Source organism: Triturus cristatus, chromosome 4_1 (genome assembly GCF_964204655.1).
Source record: "Triturus cristatus chromosome 4_1, aTriCri1.1, whole genome shotgun sequence".
Taxonomy (NCBI): Eukaryota; Metazoa; Chordata; class Amphibia; order Caudata; family Salamandridae; genus Triturus; species Triturus cristatus.
The window spans coordinates 352,254,072-352,275,767 of record NC_140585.1 but is presented as its reverse complement, the minus strand read 5'-3'; the positions used below and the strand labels follow the sequence as shown (position 1 = coordinate 352,275,767).

Here is a 21,696-nt window from a genome sequence, read left to right as displayed (position 1 = left end):
CAGGGTCTACACCCTCTAAGAGAGAGAACACGCGAGCGGCGAAGACTCCAGGGCTGCTGTTATAGCCCATTGGTAACCTTTTGAATTGTTTTTGTTTGCCATCCGAGGTGAACGCCGTCCACTTATTACTAAGAGGACAGGTTAAGGCTGTAAAAGCCATTGGAAATGTCAAGTGTGGTTTTAAACCTCTTTCTCACGAGACTATCGACGAGAGCTGAACTGTGGGTGTTTTGTACTGCACAGGTCCGGCAATTCGAGTTTAGGTGCCGGTAATCCAACACTAGGCGGTACGACCCATCAGGCTTCGTCACAGTGAACAAAGGATTATTCATAGGTGACGCATGTTTCGATTACTCCTTGATATTCCAATTGTTAAAGGATCGACGTGATGTGAGGTCTAGCTTCGCGACGCATGGGGTGTTGAGGTTGGGGCGTAGTCCACAAGGGAATCTCATGGCCGGGCGACAATTTATCCCAGCCAACCTGATTTCGATAGAACGCAGGTGCTAGCACCTGAGCCCATTCTGCGGCGTACTTTTTAGCTTGGACCTTCGGCACTGTGTGCGCAAAGAACGGGAGGATTATCTCCTCCCCTCTAGGAGCATCTAAAACTAAAGCCGGGGGCCAATATGCCTCCGCCAATAGAATATCATAGGAAGTGGTCAGATTATCCCAAAAAAACTCCTTGAATTGTACGTTGTATGTCGCCTTTAATTTGAATGACTATATTATACAGTCTATCAGGGGGAGACACCCGAGTGTCAGCAGTTTCCATATTCACGAATATATCAGTTGCTGTCGCCACCAGATATGGACGCAGTGCTTGTCGCACTACTGTAACTTCCGCCGCGCTGTCTAGCAGCGTTAGCGCCCATGTCAGGTTCTGAAGTTGCGTCCTTACCATCTGAGGCATACCTCGCTGTCAGTGTAGCAACTTTCTTCTTCTGAAACGGGGGTCTTTGACGTGCAGATTCGTCCTGCTTGCCTTTTCTGTCCGACTGGTGGGGCTACTCACGACTCTGAGCACCCCTTCTTTCCCCACGGTCTCCGCCACCGGATTGTGAAGCCGATGTTTCCTGTGAAGAACGAGGAGAGCGTTGTTCAGAAACCTGAAATCTATCAGGTGACTTAATACGAGAGCGATCGCGCAGTTCAAATGTGCGTTCGGTAGACTTCTGTACCGGTGAGGCAGGACGTGACCCCTGTTTCTGTTGCGGTTTCCCCTGTTTCTTAGCTTTCCAGCTTTGTTTAGGAAAGTTGGGGCATTCGTCTTTCGTAGACGAGCTCACCTTAGTTTGCTGTACTATATCAGGAATGATCACAGTCGGTTTTACACCCAAGGCACTACGACCCACAGACCTATATGCCTTCGCAATTACTTTAGCGAACTCTTTGGGCTTGTCGAGGTCATCCACGCGGTCCATCATATTTGCGACTTGGAACTGCATGGCATCTCCTTTGAGGTTGCCCATTACCATGGAGCATACCACATCGAAGCTGTCAACAAGCCTCATTCCCAATTCAATAGCAGCCTCCGCACCATGATTCTCCTGAACCTTTTTGATGACGGATGGTAGCACAGACATAGACTGAGTGCCATAGCACTTCAAATAGGTCGCGGCAAAGACCTTACCCCAGTTGTCACAATTGGCCATATCCGGGACCAGGTCTTTATGCAAAGTAATGGTGAGGATCCTGTGTTTCTCCACAGGAGATGTATTTGGAAAAACCGTTTCCAACTGGTCAAATTTCTCAGCAAGCCAATAAGGAAATTCATCCTTACTTTGGGGGTGCTTGCCGACCACTGAATTAACCATAACCGGACTAATGACCACCGCGTGGTGGTCCGTAGATTGTCCCGCAACAGCAGGTGCCCCTACCTGCACGTTGCGCGACACGTACTGCACTAAAGCCCTATGGACAGTAATCAGGGCAGTGTGTAGTACACGCAACTCAGCCACCCCCACCGTGAGATAGCGGGGATGAGGCGTAAAGCCGGCCAGCACCGGCCATGTGGCCCCTGCAATAGACAACGGGTCCATTCTCGCCGGTGCAACCGCATGGGGAAGGGCGCCATTAAACCAAATAGTATGCTGCCAGGCAGAGATTGGAATTTCCTGTGTCCTATATGGGGTTTAGACTGCAGGCAGCTGTGTGGCAGTGTAGGTGTGAAACGTATCATCGTCATCCAACGCCGGAAAAGTCACCCATGAGTAAAACATATACGGGTATGACGCATCAGCGCTGACCACAAAAATTACAGCCATCCCATCATCCGGCACCCCATACGTCGTCAAATGACGGCGCAGAGGTGCACGGCTATGCGCGGCTATGTCAACTGCCATCAGGACACACTAAAGAGTATCAACGATATCAACTGTAGCACTGGGGTTCAGAAAAAAATAACCTTTTTAATGATCAAGCTTGAAGGAACCTATTAGTCGAAACACAGGTAGGTTAAACTGTCACTCCCGTTATCCGGAAACCAGAGTGAGGGTGTTGTGGACTAATATAAGCACTACTAAGGCGTTTCAAATCAATAGACCAAACATTAGGTGCGCCATGTTGCAGGGATTCTGCTTATGCGCAGAACTATGCACAGGAACCCAGGCCCTCAGTGAATTGTGGTGTACCAAAAACTCACCCCAGAACCCCTTATCCGGCCAGCATCAGTGTCCCATTCGATATCCGAGGTTTAGCTCGGCGGTCCCAATGTATAGACAACCCAGAACAAGCGACTTAGTATATTTCTCAGGAATGGTGGGAATCAGAAATACCTTTTCGTAATTATTCTCATACCAGTCCACAACAGAATAAACAGACACGGTAAAAGTTTAAAGAGTTTATTTTATAAACCTCATGTCCTAAGATGCAGCAGTTTGGCTAACATAAGCAGACAAAGGATTAAAATCAAAACCATCAGCATAGTTACAATACCATAGAAAATGAAAGGAGTAATCATACTAAAATGACAGTGGATCTAAGCCACCTTCCTTTCTCTAGCAAACTAATAGTATTATTATTAGACTAGTAAAAGGTCTCTAGGCTTGAATGGGGAACCCCATACCGTAAAGATCAGCTCAGTGAGTTCACATCACAGGATCAGCTATGCTCTGCTCCTGGGAAAGCTCTTCTTCCGAATGTAATGAAAACATATAACACTGCAATATTAAAAGCACTCGACTTTCAGGTATTTGCAGCTGCGTGCGTGTTATGGCTAAACTAGTGGGCCGATCAACCTAAACTCAACATGCACCGTCTAGCGACCCAGACTGTTTCTTTACACTGTGTACAGACCAAGGTCGCAGCTCACTGTTTGGGATGTGAACAACAGACAGTTCTCATGTGAAGCAAAGTTGAGCAAGCATTTCTCAATTTAATAACATGTGACTACAGTGTCGTGTGCAAAAGCAGCAAAAGCGGCAATATGGCTTTCCAATATCTAACGCGGTTGTGCTAACTTAGCATTGTACATATATAGATAACGATCTTCACTACAGGATTGTTGCTGAGGTCCAGTGAAGGGATGATAGATTTGGAGGTGGCCACTAATAAGATGATCCTTCACAATGGCAAACATGTCTTTGCTTCTGTTGGTGCTGGTATTGATGCAGTCTGCCAGAGCAGTGGGTTTCTAGTCCTGACCATTTGTTGGCAGTCTCTGAGGCTGAATTTGAACTTGTTCCTGTTTGCAGTGTCCTGGGTCATTCTCCATGTTTTTAGTGGCATTTATCAGTCTGAGGTCCTCCGTGTGCTAACTCGTCTGGTGTCTAGACCTTGTTGTATTGCTGTGTTTGGGGGCGAGGGGTCAAGCAGACTGAAGGAAACGAGCCCTGTCTTGCAGTATGTCCCAGATCTCTGTGGTGGTCGAGTTATCGGCTGTTGAGGAGCATGCATGTGAGTTTGGAGTGTTGTGTGGGTGGTTACAAGACTTGGAGTGGGGTGTTTGGTGCAGTAAGTTGTGGGTGCAGGTATGTGCATGAAAACTTGCAAGAACATTCCCTCAGTGTTTACTTATGCGGCAAGGCACCAGCGCAACAAATCTGTTTGATCTTGCCTTTTTCCTGGATAGATAATGTATTCATTATTTAACTTGCTTAGCACAATAGTATACACTTTATTGAATGCAAAATCAATTTAGCATTTTGGGCTGGCATACAGAAAGGGAAGAGCAAATTGTACCATTTTTAGGGCTTGCTTTCAGACCGCCTCAGCTGGTTGTCAAAGATCTATCATATAGTACATAGAACATGCTTTGGGTCCACTTCTAACTCGGGAGTGGATGGCTTTCTTTCTTGTCTCCCACTTCCCTGCTTGTGATTTGATCATTTTCTTCCCTACTGTGTTTTACTTGTATGTGCATTCCATTCTCCCCGTATGTTAAGTTGCTTGGGTGGCATGTATTCTGCAGCTCCAGACCTTGCGTTGAAGTGCAACTGAGGGACTATTCTCTCCCTGCTCCCCTCCTATTAATATCCCCCTCAGCAGCTGCTTGCCCCCTAGGCACCACATTCCCAGATGGACACCCACGTCTGTGCAGGTACCTTGGGCATTTTTAAATGAGTTTTCCTTCCCCAATAAACTCCATTTAAAGACTGGCACCTCGATTGTAAGTTCATCTTTGAAGGGTTTCTTTGAACAAAAAAACTCTTCTAAATCTCTGCTCTTAATATTGTTAGTCATCGAGCAACATCTATAATCGATTGCAAAATTCTTGTGGCACAACCATTTAGAGATTTTTCTCAGTTTGTTCCATGCTTTGAATGGATGAAATGTAGTAATAGCAGAACAGTCCTTTCAAGTTACATGTTTAATGCCCCTGCTCTTCTTCTGGGCACTTTGTCTCAAGCCAGTGGTCATTTAGCAACTAAAATTCCGGATTGTTGAGTGATGCAAAGCCGACAAGAAAAACATTTGGCTAACACTTTTCTCACTTTTTGGTTGCTCATAAAAAGAGAATACATTTTTATGCAATTTAATTTGGATTGGAGATTTTTGTAGACTCCAGTCAAAATTATTTTCTGAACCCCACTGATGTTCCTTAACTGTGCCTATTTGTTCATTGCAGAGGAGTGCAGCAGTGATGGACTGCCGGTCAGTGGAAGCAGCGGCACTATACAATTTCCCCAGAGCATAGGACAAAATTACACTAATAACTGGTAAGTTTAATTTTTTTCTTTTTATTCTTATTTATGCGTCTTTATGCGTCTTTAGGTTCTAGTACTGAAAACGTGGCCCATGCAGAGAGGACATTCAGCTGTGTGCCCAGCAAGGGGCGGCCATTTTGCAGTGGTAAATGTGTGCCTTCTCAAACAGTGGGTGGGCATTTGCGCAAAGACATTAAATGGCCATTTCTAAAGAATGGGATTGTTTTGCCTGCATGCTTGCTTTATTCTATCAGTATACACTGACTCTGCATCAGGCTGCTGAATACGGGCCTTATTTAGCGTTCACCCTCCTCTGCCAGCCTCTTTTTGAGAGGGGCCAGGAACTTTCTGGAAACTCCTTGTGGAGATGGGAGTATGGGCAGTCAGTCTGTACCTCACCAATGGTGGCCGGTGTGGCCTGTCCTTTTTAGGTCTGGTTTGACAGCGCAAATGTTGCCAGACGTTGTGATTAACTTAAGAGGGCTTCAAGAAGCACTACCAGGAGAGGGGCTTTGGTTCTGTGTATACATGTTGGTAGCCAGGAATACATGCTTTGATTGGGTCGAGGTTGTATGCTTCCACATAAAGTGCTTGCCCTTCACGCAGATGTGATTATTTTATTTATACAGCTGTCTGAGCCAGCATCAGTATACCAGAGCTTGAACTTTCAGGGGCCCACATGACACTGTAGTGGTATGAAAATTTCTTGCATGACTAGGTCATTCACGGTCTTTGTTTTTCTCTGCCAGCAGCACAGATAGGAGGGCAGTGATTGACTTCAGACTCCAGACAGGAGCTTAGTGTTCGAGACCCCAGCTCTACACTAACCTAGATGGGAGTGGTAGATCTGGCTTGACCGTGCATCTGTTGCCTAACCTCATCTGGTTAAAAAGAGCTTACAGATCCTACTGAGGGGCGAAGGCTCCATCCACATGTTGGATCTACTGAATACAGGATTTGATTGGGCCATATTTGTGTCCTTTCCCTAAAAGACTGCAGGGCATATTCTCAAGAACGTGTGATAACCATTGCAAAAGTTACTTAACGCAACCTCCAACATCGGAGTCTATCGCGGGAAATTTACGCTGTGTTAACCAAGTTTCACAACACGGCGGCACCATGCGATCGTCCCCAGATAACAAGTCAAATGACCGCGATAAAATCAATCCCACGCCGCAAAAATGCGAAACACGAATGCAAAAAAAGTTGCGATGAGGCCAAGCGTGATCCAAAAACAGCGACAGGCCTGCAATTCACACGCGTCTGGTGGGAAAATGCATCATAAAAGCAGACCAAACAAATGGTGAGATGACAACGTACGAGCACAACCCCACAGCTGTGACGCAGAACAAATAAATTTTCCAAATTAGATAGGCAGTTCCCCACAAACAGCCATAATGTACATTGACATGCATTCAGTATGTAACCTGCGCCAATGCGGAAACAAACATGGACCACACTGTGAAACCGCATCTCCTCTTCACATTGCAGAGGGACAAACACCCCCTGCACACAGATGTGCCATGTCCCGGACCAAACAATAATGAAAGTATGGACCAATGTAGGGGCAGTGACTCCCCCCATTTACATGTCGACCATGTCACGGATTTGAGTCACAGGATGCATCCCTGCATCATGGCGGCACATATCAGAGCCCAAAAGAAGGCCTGTTGTCACTTGTAGGCCACAAATGACAGCCAAAATGGAATGAATTGGGACACATGTGAAACGCCGAAGAGTGGGATACCGTAACAACTGTGACACACAGAACTGGCAGTTCGAATACATGACACCCTAAACAGCCTCACTGCACAGAGGTGACACACCCACCATCCATTAACAAATTCCTAAATTGTCAGCACATGTCGCACCCACACTTGTCTGAGTGAAGTGCCTGTACAGATGAGTGACATGCACGCAGGGAATGTGTTTCAGAATGCATTTATTAGCGCATGCTGTGCCTGTGGTTCGTTAACGTACTGTGCCATTACTGCTAAGGACCCTCACCATGTGACGTCAACCAGAGAAGAAATTGTCAATGATGTATTCCCTATGTGCTATTCCTGCTGCGGCAGCAGTGGGGTGTGGTCCACCTGCCTCATCATCGCCCGGTGCATCTGGCACTCGTATCGATGGGGCTCTGCTACGTACACATATGTTGTGAAACACACAACATGCAATGATTATCTTGCACATGAGGCCTGGGCTGTTCAGGATCTTTCCACCTGTGACGTCCAGGCACCTGAAATGTGACTTCAACACGTCAAATGTGCGCTCCATGATGCCCCTGGTGCGTTTGTGGGCCAAATTGTACTGCCTCTAGGCCTGTGTTCGGGGCTCGGAAGGGTGTCATCATCCAAGCGCAGAGTGCATATCCTTGGTCACCTGTGACAGTTCAGAGACATGAGTCAAGACTACGTACTGCATGATGTGTTGGCAGGCTCACTGGTTCATTGGTGTGTGATGTGACTCCTGTATGACATGTACTGCGTGTTGCTAATGATGGGCATCACTGTGTATTACGTAGCCTCACTGCTGCACCTCCTCCCCGAGCACATTCACTATTGTGCGCAGCGCAATTGCATCACATGCACCCCTACGGCACACCATTGTCATGCCTGTCTGCGCATGTCCACAAGCCTGACTACGACAGTGATGATGCTGCGCAGAATGTGGCAGGCCAGGTGTGTCGGCCCATTGCAAGAACAGGGCTGACCGATGTAGACCCGAACACGACATGCAGTTGAGGGTACATCTTTGGCTCATGCTGCGATAATAGCGACACACAACGGTTAGCATGTGTGATCTCTGACCCAGAGCGGGCATGCCCTCCCCCGTGTACCCCTTCGGACGAGCACGCACACCAGGGCATGCCACATGGCAACATTGTCGATTTCGTGACGGGGCGCAGACACTACAACAGACACACGCATCAGCCACATCCTCGGCAAGGCCTACACTGAACCACACCCAGATCCACGTGTGGAGGAGCCACACCCTTATGCAGTACTGTTGTGCGCCTGACCAACCCGCTTACGCTCACTTGGAGATACGACACGTTTACATGTCCCAGGTCTACACCACTGCTTGCGGTGACATGGTTGCGCACACTGTACACAGCACAATTTAAAGTGGAATGTCCCCGGTCCCTCATGCATACATGATGTCCACACGGACACACTAAGTGAGTTTGTGGGACTGGCCGCGGGTACGTGCCCCCGGCCCCTTTTATTGCCAGGGTCACATCTCCAGTGACGCCTGTGATGGATGGGTGTTGGGTATTGTAAGCCAACACTCAGGGGTTGATTGTCTGCTCACTGTTGTGGTCTTTGCCAGCACCAATCAGCAGTACAAGGTACGAACATCATGGGTCCCTGACTTGAGCAACACCATTTTTGGCCCCGGATGCACAGCGGCCGGCACAGGCACACCGCCCCAGGACAGTGACTTGCGGTGCACTGAGGTAGTGCCACGCAAGTTGAACGTGTACTCGTCGATGTCCAAGGGGAATTTCACAGAGGGTTGCGGAGGACAGTGGAAGGTGTCCTTCCATTGCATGATGCAGAGGGCAGAAGCAAGCAGAAACAGGCAGATGGCGGAGTTGAATGCTACAGACCCCACTTTTCCACCTTGTCAGTATCGGCTACATGTAAATGAAGACAGCCTCCAGCCCATGGGCACAGATTGCCCATGAATTTCAGGGCACACACTTAGTGGCACCAGAGCTGGAAGGGGATGCAGTCTGCAATGAGGCCTGTACAATGACATGGACTCCACTATGTAGACAGCAAGACTCAGTTCAAATTGTGTGACCTACTCCACTACAGTGTGTTCCGGAGGGACCCACAGCCGCGTGTAGTAGGCATGCGCTGCACAGTCAGTGGCACCAGTGCAGTTGTTGGTAGTGTCCCATCGCCTCCGTATAGGTGAGCCTTTTCTCCTCTGGACTGAAGCTCGTCTTCCTCTTAATCCTCTCCTTCCGTACTGTGAAATGAACACTGCCATGAAGAAATCAAGACTACGTTCCAAAAGTGCGACCTAGTTGACCACAGTGTCAGCCGGAGGCAGCGGTCAGCGCAGGCCAACCGTTGTCCAGCCATCTCCTCCAGGATTTCTCACACACGACGTTGGAATGGCATTTGTATTAGATTTGTGGCTGACGTAGGTAGTGGCACCAGAGCTGAGCGGGTGTGCAGCCAGCGAGGAGGCAGTGTCCTGCCTGTGATGGACTGCATTGGATTTGTGAGGCCTGCAGGACCGCAGTGCAGCCCGAAAGCCGGAGTCAGCAAGGGCCCACAGACACATTTGGTGGGAGTCCTATGCACAGACTTGGTGGCATCATATCGGAGGAAGTATAGTGACATGAACTCAGTCTTAAATCATGTACTCTGCCATGGTGTAATCAAGACTCTGTTCCAAATGTGTGTCCTATTTGTCTGCTGTGTATGCTGGTGCAGTACATCCACGAGAAAGGAGTTCCGTGGGCCTGTGTCGCGGAGGCCGTGATGGTCCGAGGAGTCTGCCAAGGTCGGGGGCCTCTGGCTTGGAGCTTGCACCAGCACGTGGTGGGCCATCTTTGACACAAGCAGTTGAGCAGTGATGCCTGGTTGCACCGGGGCGGCCATGACTGCCTCGGGGACCAGCAGCCCAGGGTGCAGCAGGCACACAGGATCCCAGGCAACACCGCTCACGGCATAGGCCTCGTGGCGGGGTGAGAGGCACCGCCCTGGCAGGGACATTGGGCATTCGGGAAAAGGGCCAGGGCTACCTGCTTTTTATTCACAACCATACGCTGATCTGGTGTACGCCGGGCCAGCCCACTCCTCTCACGCTTACAGGGGGGGACGTAAAAAGCTACATTTCCTTGATCTCCCCCACTGGCTGGGGTGACATGGTTGCGTCCACTGTCCTCTAGACCAAACACCAGCGATGTATATCGACATGGATATGTGTGTTGTCTGCATACTGCAGTCTGTTCAACACATCCACGCCACACTTGGCATTGTGTGCAGTCTCATTCATCGGTCACATTGCCTCCTTCGCACAAGCCTGATTCTCTACTTTTCCCACATTCTGCTAATGTGTGGCTGAGGTGCCATGCCATTGATGGCTCATGTACATGGCTAGGCCAGGTTCCCACAGTAAGTTGTGCTGTTGTGTCTGGTGGGTAGGCATGTTTGGCATGTTGTATGTGGGTTTGTAACGTGTGCATTCCTAGATTTGTGTGTTGTATGATTGTGGAGTTGGTGTGTGGTGTGTTCATTTAGAACTTACCAACGAGCAGTGCATTTCCGTAGGTGCCATCCTGGAAGCGCCAGTTGATGATGGACTGTGGAAGATGTATGAATCCAGCACACTGCCTGGGTAGTTGGCGACCACATTGAACAGTCCCCGGTGGTCCACTATTGCCTGCACATTGATGGAATGCGTGTGCTTTCTGTTGCGATAATTGTGTGCAGTGTTGACAGGGGGCAGAAGTAGGACATGTGTGCAGTCTATTGCCCTGAAACACGTGCGGGAATCCAGCTATGGCGTAGAAGCCTTGCTTGGTCTCCAGCTGTTACTGCGCAGTGTGGGGGAAGTATAGGTACTGGGGTACCAAGCTGATGATGATTCAAGACAGGTGTGAGGAACTTTGATAGGGCTGGCTGTAAGACTCCTCCGAATGACGGTTTTTGGTTGGAAGGTCCCAGAGGCCAACCGGTGCAGCACAGCCAGCAGCTTTGTCTGCGGAGGGATGTTGGTTGTCCGCTGTATTGGTCAGCCTGTGGGCAATGATGTTCAGGATGCGGAGGATGGTTGTTCTTTTGAGCTTGTAGTGGGCAATGACATACTCTGGTGTTAAGTCATCTGTTGTCCTTCAGGTTTGGCTGTGGGCTGTGCTGCCTTTTGTGGTGCAGGCTGTCATCTGACTTTACACCAGGTCAGAGCAAGTGTTAATTTCCTGCAGCTAACGCGCCATATCACAGGTTTTGTGTTATTATCGCCGATCTGGCTGGTCGTTGAGAATGTTGCGATGTGGTGTTGACGTGGCTTTTTGCATGGGAACGCCTACTCTGCATCTCATTAGCGATAGTTGCCGGGGTCCTCTGTGGCGATGTTTTTTGTGGCTATCGCAGGTAAACTGGTACTATCGGCTGTTAGCAACGGCTTGTGAATGGGGTGATCAATTTATCGTGACTTTGGCTGCTATAAAGTGCCAATGACCCGGCAATAACTCCTTGAGAATATGCCCCTGCTTGTATTGCCCTTTTTAGTTTGTGGCAAAGTTTATACTCTAAATAGCAAGGCCGAGTTGGTTATGGTGGCATGCCAGTCGCCATGGCTATGGGCCTGATCTGTTTGTCATGAAATGTTGGGATAAAGGCTAAAGGCCTGTTGTATTTATAGTGAAAATCACATGTCAAAGTAAATCGGCATTGAAGTGTGGATTGTTATTACTCTATAAAACAGCCTACAGATAGGTATTTATGATACATGGAATCCCACCGATTGATGTAGGCAATGCTTTAGTTGCTTGTTACCCAGTGTGACAAACCATGGCTACAGAAGATTTGCTAGATGAGAATCCTTTTCCACCTGATTTAGGAGAGTATTTTGGTAACTGTAATTTTGTACACCTTGTAGGACTGTCTCTGGCTTGTTTTTGGAAAATATTACACTCAAAACTGTAGGCCTGATTTGGTTATTGTGACAAGGCATTCGCCTGATTGGAGCGCTGGAATCATTGTCAGGAGTCGTAGGTCTAGCCTGCTTATTATGAAACATGACAAAGGCAGATGGTTATTAACTGTGATTAACAGTTGGTTATAACATTGTGTTATTGGCTATAGACAGGTCTTTCGTTACATGAAATCTCGAAGATTACCGTAGTAGGCAAGGGTTTTGGCGTTGGACATCCACTCTGACGAACGGTGGGAGTTTTCACTGTATTGATTGTTAAACCCTTTTGAGAGGGGCTCTGCATTGTTTTTGCAAGCTTAATTTTGTAAATAACTAGAACTGTATGCATGATATTAGCCAGTTTACGTGAACTTGATTAGGCCAATGTTGGGTAAAGTTGTAAAGCCAATGTCAGAGTAAAGGCTTCATCAGTTCATTTATTGAAATCACATTGACTGAGCCCGTAGGCCAACCCTACCTACTTATTGTGAACATCATGTGCTAAAGACAGTAGGCTTTAAGGGCTAAACTATTACTCTGTGCTAAAGCCAGTAGGCAGGTATTTTTTGGTCTCGCCTGAGCAAGCACGCATGCGCTGCTCTGCGAGCCTTTTAGTAAGGGTTTAAGAAAGACAGCACGCAATTGGCCAAAGGTGGGTGCGTGTCTCGCCTTCTTTCCCCTGGCCTAGGGAGCAAGCAGCAGTGCGGCTGGGTGCCATCTGTTTTTAATTAGCAGCGGCGGCGCGCAGTGTGCCAGATGGAGGGCAGACTGCATTCTAGTCTCAGGGTACTTTCAGGGCTACAGGAATCGACCCAGAAATGCTGGGATTCGATCTGCTAGCTCCTTTTACAACTTCAGTTCTGCCTTCTCTTCCTTACGTCCCTTTTGTTCAACCGTCGGCGAAGTGTTCTAGTAGTGTCTTTGGGCACTTACCAAAACACATTTGTGGATGATATAACTGTGATCCTTCTTTAAAGGACTATTACTTAATGAAAGCTAGTTGGGGACTGAAGCCTGCACGTAAATGAAAAAAATCACAATGTTTAATAGCGGTTTGCAGTCCAACAAAATAGTTCAGGAAAATATAGCCTGCTAGTCTCCGGCCCAGCCGTAAAGGCAACTGGTAACCTGTCCGGGAGGGCGCCTAAGATGCCATGTGTTCAAACCTATGTCAGAAGCCAATTAAGTTAGTTTACATACACTTGCTTTGTAAATTCATCTCTGCCTAGCCTTCAGGTTATATTGCATATACATGCATTGCAAGAAATGCGTCTGACTCGTAGTGATAGAAAAGAGTAGTAGAGCGAGTAAAGATTGGAGGAATTCACAATTACACACCACATAATTACTCTACTCACTGCAACATAAATGCGCTCCACATAATTACACTACTCATCCCAACATACACTCTAAAACCACTCAGTGCCACATAATTATATGCCACATAATTACTCGACTGCAACATACATTCCCCATAATACCACTCAGTGCCACATTACATGCCACATAATTACACTACTCAATGCAACATAAACACATTCCACATACTACCACTCAGTGCCACGTAGTAACACGCCACATAATTACTCTACTCAATGGAATATAAATACACTCCACAAAATACCACTCAGTGCGACAGTTACATGTCACATAATTACACTGTATTCAATGCAAATAAATACACTCCACATACCACTCAGTACCACAAAATTACATGTCACATAATTACTCTACTCAATGCCACATACACTCCACATATTACCACTCAGTGCCACATAACACGCCACATAATGACTCAAATCAATGCAACATAAATACACTCCACATAATACCGCTCAGTACCACATAATCGCACATTACAATTACTCTAAATGCAACATAAATACATTCCACATAATACCTCAGTGCCACATAATTACACACTACATAATTACACTCCACTCAATGCAACATAAATACACTCCATGTAATACCACTCAGTGCCACATAATTATATGCTACCTAATTACACTGCACTCAATGCAACATACACTCCAAATAATACCACTCAGTGCCACGTAATAACATGCCCTGTAATTACTCTACGCAATGCAACATAAATACACTCAACATAATACCACTCAGTACCACATAAGTACACATTACATAATTACTCATTGTCACATACTCCACACACCACTCAGTGCCACATAATTACACTCTACTCAGTGCAACATAAATACACTCCACATAATTACACGCCACATAATTACTCTATTCAATGCAACATAAATACACTCCACATAATACCACTCAGTGCCACATATTTCTATGCTCCCTAATTACATTGCACCCCATGCAACATACACTCCAAATAATACCACTCAGTACCACATAATTACACGCCACAATTACACTCTCCTCAATGCAACATAAATACACTCCACATAGTACCACTCAGTGTTACATAATTACACACCACATAATTACTCTACTCAATGCAACATAAATACACTCCACATAATACCACTCAGTAGCACATAATTACACGTCGCCTCATTACACTGTATTTAATGCAACATAAAAACACACCACATAACACTGTGCCACAAAATTACACACCACATAATTACTCTACTCAATGCAACATAAATACACCCCACATACCAGTCAGTGCCACACAATTACAAGCCACATAATTACTCTACTCAATGCAACATAAATACACTCCACAATACCACTCAGTACCACATAATTACACGCCACATAATTACACTCCTCAATGCAACATAAATACACTCCATATAATACCACTCAGTGCCACATAACACACCACATAATTGCACTCTACTCAATGCAACATAAATACACTCCACATGAATGCACTCTATGCCACATACCACCAATCAACATAAATGCACTCCACACCATGAAACAATTTCACGAAGCATAATTTCACTCAACACCACAGTTCCAGGCCCCACACACTTCAACTCCACACATTTCCGATACACACCACATAATTACACACCAAACAATATATTTCAAATCCATAACGTACCTCCATTCCACACCATATAGTGGCACCACCCGAGCACCAAACATCCCTCACCACCACCATTTTGCATCAGCGCACTACCTAAGCATCACCTAAACATCAGTGGCAATTTTTTTCATATCTTTATGGAATTTCAAGACCAGGGAAAAAATTTCAGTAAACAATGGTTTTAGACCTGTTGCAAACACAACGCAATTCGGAGCACAAACCATGTCCCAATACAAACACGATTATACGTTTTCACCATATTCAGGTCACCAAACAGCCAGGAGCAGCAGTAATATACTTTAAAAAAAATTATATATTAAATCACCACAAATTGTGTGTATATCCAACTAATACAGAGGACAGCAGCTGTGGTGTTCACAGGGGGTGAAAATCAACCCTCTCCATCTCTGAAATGTATGTCCAGGATCGTGCCCCCAGTGCCATCGCCACCTTTTTTTTGAGCCACCTCAAGAACATCTGCCTCAGCGTTACCAATTTTTAATATTTACAGAGCCAGCACAGGGTTTGGAGTGGGGATGCGATTTCCAGGACATGGTGATCCGGCGTTTGAAAAGTACTAGCGCCAGGTCCCCAAATCTGTGCAGGTATTTATCACCCTTGGCCCTGGAATATATAAACACTGGCTGGGTTTAGGCAAGATCGGGATCTCCTTGTCCACTAGTGCGGAGGTGATTTCCCCCCCCCCCTACCCCGACCTCGGCCCAGGTGTGTGCCAGCATCAGCACTCCCACACCATGTGAATGAAGCTTGCGCATCCAGCAGTTCGAACGAGGGACATGCCGACGAGGTGACATGGAAGATGTGTGTAATGCGCCATGGTGTGAGGTAGGTCTTGTGTGCACAATTAAACTGGGTAAACTCAAAATGTGGCTAACGGGATACCCCTCAAACCTGTTGCTGGGCTTGGTCCAATTGCTTATCTGTATGGGACATTCATAAATCACCTGCCCAGTGCTTGCAGTGGGCAACACTGAGTCAGTTAAGCTGTATAAAGAGAAGTTATGAGGATTAAGGCTGTATGCAGCGGGGAGGAGCAGTGTTTGGCTCAGCTTATCCCTGCCCCTACTGTGCGACAACCGCAAGGTATTGCGCGTTATATGTCTGGAAGTGACCTTCCAGAATGCTGCGAGTGTCCCTAAGAATCTGAAAAACTAAAATGTAACCTCCCTGTAGAGGTCACCCACATTTACTGCTCCCGCCTCATGCCTACTCTGTCTCTTGATGTCAGGGAACTGCTCGAAGCACTGCGATTTGCCAGAGAGGGACCAAGTGGAATATGGTGGCACAGCTGCCTTGCCTCCTATGCATCTCCGCCAGCAGTGTTGTGAAACCTGCATCTGACGTCATCTGAGGATGCCGAGGTCCAAGCAAGGAGAGATGGGTGTAGATGGGTGTCCTGTCCAGCATCCCCCACACTGCCTCCTGCTCAGAGTGAGGGGGCAATCCCCAGCCACCACACTGACTCTGCAGCTAGACTGCTGCATGATAGAACTCATAATTAGGGGCACCTAGGTCCCCCCTCCTGCATCGGCCTGTGAAACTGAGAGAGCACTACTCAGAGAATGCCTGTTTCCCATATCCGTTTGATCAAGAGCTTAAGGTCAGCAAAGAAGCTGGTCAGAATCCTGAGGGGCAGTGCCACATAAACGGGTCTTAAATAAATTACTGAAGTCGCGAATAAGTATTCCCACCCCAGTGAATCAATGGCCTTCTCAACATCAAACGAGACCACTGCTGTCCGGGGTAAACCTGTTCTGATCCATATGCATGAGAGTTCCAACAATAGGCAGCAGACAATTCATCAAGACCTTGCCTAGGATGTTGTTACCAAGTTTCAGAAGTGACTGCAGTTGATAGGACCAAACGACCAGAGGGTCCCGGCCCGGTTTGGGGAATAGCACTTTGAGGGTCTCCTGGAGGGAGTCTGGGTGTCTGCCCCTCTCCTACACTTCGCTATGCCCCTCAAGCAGTCTGGGAGCAAGTGTTGCACCAAAAACCGTGTAATCTAATCTATAGGGAGCCCATTCGTGCCTGGAGCCTTTACCAGAGCAAAAAGCGATATAGCCAGACAGATCTCATCCTGCAGGAGAGCATCAAGCTCCGCCCACTGCAGTGGATCTAATCTGGAAGGGGAGCCCACAATAGAAATCTCCTAATTCATCTGTGGAAGGAGTAGTAACCTCCACACACAAGGCCTGGTAGTAGGCAACAAAGGTTGCCTCGCCGCAGCTGGAACAAAGTCACCGAAGACCAGCTGACCACCACCCTCGCCCAGAGCCCACCCGCCAACACCCCCGACACTGCCACCCGCAACCTGAGATCGTGGATCGATGACTGCGCCAACACCCTTGCCCCATACAAGGAACCCTCCAACAGCCACACCAGCAAGAAACCTGCCGAAGAACTGGCTCTGTGAACGAACACTGGACAGCTACGCAGCCCACAAGAACGCCACCCGCAGACACCACCACCACCTCATCAGATCCGCCAAAAGGGCCTCCTTCAAGGACCGCCTAGACAACGCACACAACAGCAAAGAGCTCTTCAACATCGTGAAGGAACTCTCCAACCCCAGCTCCAACACCGACGAAATCCCAGCTTCGCAAGACCTGTGCGACTCGCTGGCCACCTTCTTCCATCGCAAGATCGGACATCCATGAAAGCTTCAACGTCACGATAACCCCGACAACCACTGAGACCTCCGCCCCCACGACCACCATCCGCACCAACAGCCTGCTCTTATGGACCAACATAAACGAGGACGACACCAAGATCATGAACACCATCCACTCCAGATCTCCGTCAGACCCATGCCCACACCACATCTTCAACAAAGCCAGTACCACCATCGCACCCCATCTCCAGAAAGCCATCAACATCTCCTTCGAGACAGCAACCTTCCCGGAAAGCTGGAAGCAAACCGAGATCAACGCCTTACTCAAGAAACCCAAGACGGACCCTAAGGACCTCAAGAACGTCCGGCCCATCTCCCTACTCCTGTTCTCGGCAAAGGTCATCGAGAAGACAGTCAACAAACAACTGACCTGCCACCTCGAGGAGAACAGCTTCCTGGACCCGTCCCAGTCTGGGTTCCGCAGCAACCACAGCACTGAAACTGCCCTCTTTGCCGCCACCGATGACATCAGGACCCTGCTAGACAACGGAGAAACTGCGGCCCTCATCCTCCTGGACCTGTCAGCCGCCTTCGACACGGTCTGCCACCGCACACTACACACACACCTCCACGACGCTGGGATCCAAGAGAAGGCCCTGGACTGGACCACCTCCTTCCTCTCTGGCAGAACACAGAGCGTCCGCCTCCCGCCCTTCCACTACGAAGCCACCAAGATCATCTGCAGTGTACCCCAGGGCTCGTTCCTCAGCCCAATGCTGTTTAGCATCTACATGGCACCGCTCGCCCACGTCGCCCGACTGCATAACCTCAACATCATCTCCTACACTGAAGACACCCAGCTGATCCTCTCCCTCACCAATGACCCCCACACCACCAAAACCAACCTCCACGAAGGAATGAAGGCTGTCGCCGAATGGATGAGGAACAGCCGACTGAAGCTAAACTCGGACAAGATGGAGGTCCTCATCCTCAGGTCCACCGCTTCGGCCTGGGACAACTCCTATTGGCCGACCGCACTGGGAACAGCTCCAACGCCCACCGACCACGCACACAACCTAGGAGTCGTCCTCAACTCCACCCTCTCCATGACTAAGCAGGTCAACGCCATCTCCTCCTCCTCCTGCTTCAACACCCTCCGCATGCTCCGCAAGATCTACAAGTGGAGCCCCACCGAAACAAGAACGGTCACCCAGGCCCTCGTCAGCAGCAGGTTGGACTACAGAAACACCCTTTACGCAGGAGCCTCGACCAAACTCCTGAAATGGCTTCAACACATCCATAACGCCTCTGCACGCCTGATCCTCGATATCCCTCGCCGCAGCCACATCACACCCCACCTGAGACTTGCACTGGCTCCCAGTCAACAAGAGGATAACCTTCAAGCTCCTCACCCACGCACACAAGGCACTCCACAACACCGGACTAGCGTACCTCAACAGATGAGTCTGCTTCTACACCCCCACTGCCAGCTCCGCTCCGCCGACCTCGCCCTCGCCACAGTCCCCCGCATCCGAAGAGCGGCCGCCAGTGGCAGATCGTTCTCCCACCTCGCCGCCAAGACCTGGAACACTCTCCCCATCCACCTACAGCAGACCCAAGATCTGCTGACCTTCAGAAGACTCCTCAAGACCTGGCTTTTCGAGCAGTAGCAGCATTCCCCTTTCCCCACCCCCCAGCGCCTTGAGACCCTCACAGATAAGTAGTGCATTTTACAAATGCTATGATTGATTGATTGAGGTATCATTAATATCCACCTGAGTATTAACAATATGCCCCCCATCCAACCGTAATTATCCGAATTGAGAACATGAGCAATCTCCTCATACCAGCTATGCCAAGAACCGTCCCACTCTAACACCACCATCTAGGCAGATAAGTATTGCTTATAATCCAGTTTCCGCAGCAGTGCCCCAAGAATCTGGGTCTCCCCCTTCATACCCCCTCTAAACACGTACAGCTGGTCGGTCTCTGTGGAGTCCAGCAGCAGCATCAATTTGAGCAGGCAGTTGCTGCTACTTCAATGCACCAGGAAATGGAGAGAACTCACTGTCCTCTCGGTGTTGCAAGTGCCAGATGTAATATAATCTGCCATTAAACAGCCATCCCTGAAAGTGCTGGATCATTGTTGGATCGCTAGCCCCCACCGAGGGGGCAGGAGAGGGATCACGAGTGATGTCCAGAATGAAATTAAAGCCACCTCCCCAAATAGCATGTGTCTCTCGGAGGAGGGCCGTCATGAGGCCATCCAAGGACTGCACAGTGACCAGCAATTGGGTCAATAATAAGTAAAGCGAGGGCCGTACAGTCTAAATGACCCTTCACTGCAACGTACCGGCCCTCCAGATCCACCCTATGAATTACCACCATGAATCGGACCCTCTGTGCGATCCAAATCTACCCCCCTTTGCATAACCGGATGTCGACATTCCAAACACCTGGCCCCTCCATTTCGCAAGGAGTTTGTGTAATTCTGTCGTCACAATGTGTTTCCTGTATGAACGTGATGTGTCTGGAGTCGTTTAAGGTAGGATTGAATACCGTGCCCATTGAGTAGCCATTCCCCTTGCATTCCGCATCAGTATGTTGTAATTAAGGTTCCTAGTTTTGTTTTGACAGATTTTTACAAGTAAATAGTGACAGAAAATGTGTTTCTTGTCTGTATTTATTTTAAAAAGAAAAATACAGAAAATTTTGCTTCATGTGAATGGCTGTCTACACTGTCCTTCATGAATTCTAAGTCAACATCAGAGCAGATAGCCTCAATGGGGAGTTAAAAACCAGGATGACATTTTCTTAAATAAAGGCATATGTTAACATGTATTTGAGTGTGATGCTAATATTTACATTTGGGGTAGGTAGTGTTTTCCTATATTGGCTGCTTAATTTGCTACAACACAACAGGCATCAAAGTATGAGCGCATGTTTATCGGTTGAATAAATGTGGAAATATAACCGCTCTGTTTATTCTTTAAACACTAAATAAATATGCATAAATACCTATAAGATGGCCAACAAACAAATATGGATAAATACAGACGGTTATGTTAAACACCATAAAACTGGAAGCCCTAGTTGTAATGCAGTGTCAATTAATTTGGGAATGCGGCCATGATATGCAGGTGTCTGTTTTATCACCCGCCATCCAAGCAAATGTACACGCAGCGGTGTCCGTGTTGGCCAGCCTAGCGCATGTGTGTAACTCCTGCACCAAATAAACAAATTACAAATCCCCCCCCATCTTTCCAACCCGTCCAGGCACCACGAGTTGCCCGGTCAATTAACAAACATCTTAAACACTGCAAACAGCTGAAAATCAAGGTATTAAAGCTAGTCCAATAAGGTAAACTGAAGTGTGTGGCAAGCACTGTTCATTATCTTGTTGGTCACCGAGGCCTCCACGACCCTAAAGGCAGCCAGCTGCCACCCAAAGTCCCTCAACCTCTTCCACAAAAGCACAGTCCACCTGGGCCTCCAACTAGGGCATGGGTCTTACCATTCAGGCAAAACAGGGTCCCTTACAGCAGGTCATTTGCCAGGCAAGGTGTGAGGTCTGGCCTAGGATGTTCACCCCCCACGCCCAGGTGAGTCCGTCATATCATTTGTTTATGGCTGTGGAGGCCCGATCTGGCTGGAGCACCGTGAACGGGTTTAAGTTCTGGTGCAACACCTCCACCTGTTCCTTGGCTGCCTGGTCCTTGAAGGGCGATATTGTGGTCTCCTGAAATGATGGTGATTCGTTCTCATTAACAGCCAAACTGTAGTATGTGGGGCTTCTGTTGGCGGTGTTGCTAGCCTCTTTGCTTGTAACCATGTCCAAGTGTCCTTGAGGAACAAAAAGAAGTGGGTATCCTCCACCTCGATGACCTTGAGCCTCACTAGGAAGAGGCGTGCATATTGTAGGCCAAGGCTCATTAATTGTTTGACCGATGCGTAGATGCTGCGACACCGCTGCACCTCCAAGGTAAAGTCTGGTTAACCATTAATGGTACCACACTCAAATTACCAGGGGCCTTTAGACATGAAGAGCTGGAAGATCAGGTCCTGGTGTCTGAAGTTCAAGAGACACTTTATCACCGTGTGCAGTGGGGCTTCCGGCGGGGGCCGAAGTGGCTCATTTTCGATCAGAGAACTTTCGTATCCTGCCAGACAGCAACATAGACACCAGCTACCGTTCCAAGAAAAAGTTCCACACTGGGGCTTTCCAC

At 48.1% G+C, this 21,696-nt stretch overlaps 1 protein-coding gene across 3 annotated transcripts in view; it reads left to right on the top strand.

The window, feature by feature from the left end:
* The window catches only part of OVCH1 (ovochymase 1), a 1,142,331-nt gene that overhangs the window by 387,210 nt on the left and 733,425 nt on the right, over positions 1–21,696 (top strand). For all 3 annotated transcript variants that reach the window (XM_085652349.1, XM_085652348.1, XM_085652347.1), the window contains exon 9: positions 5,069–5,159. In XM_085652349.1, the coding sequence (XP_085508475.1) occupies positions 5,069–5,159 (91 nt within the window). The remainder of the gene's footprint in view (positions 1–5,068; positions 5,160–21,696) is intronic.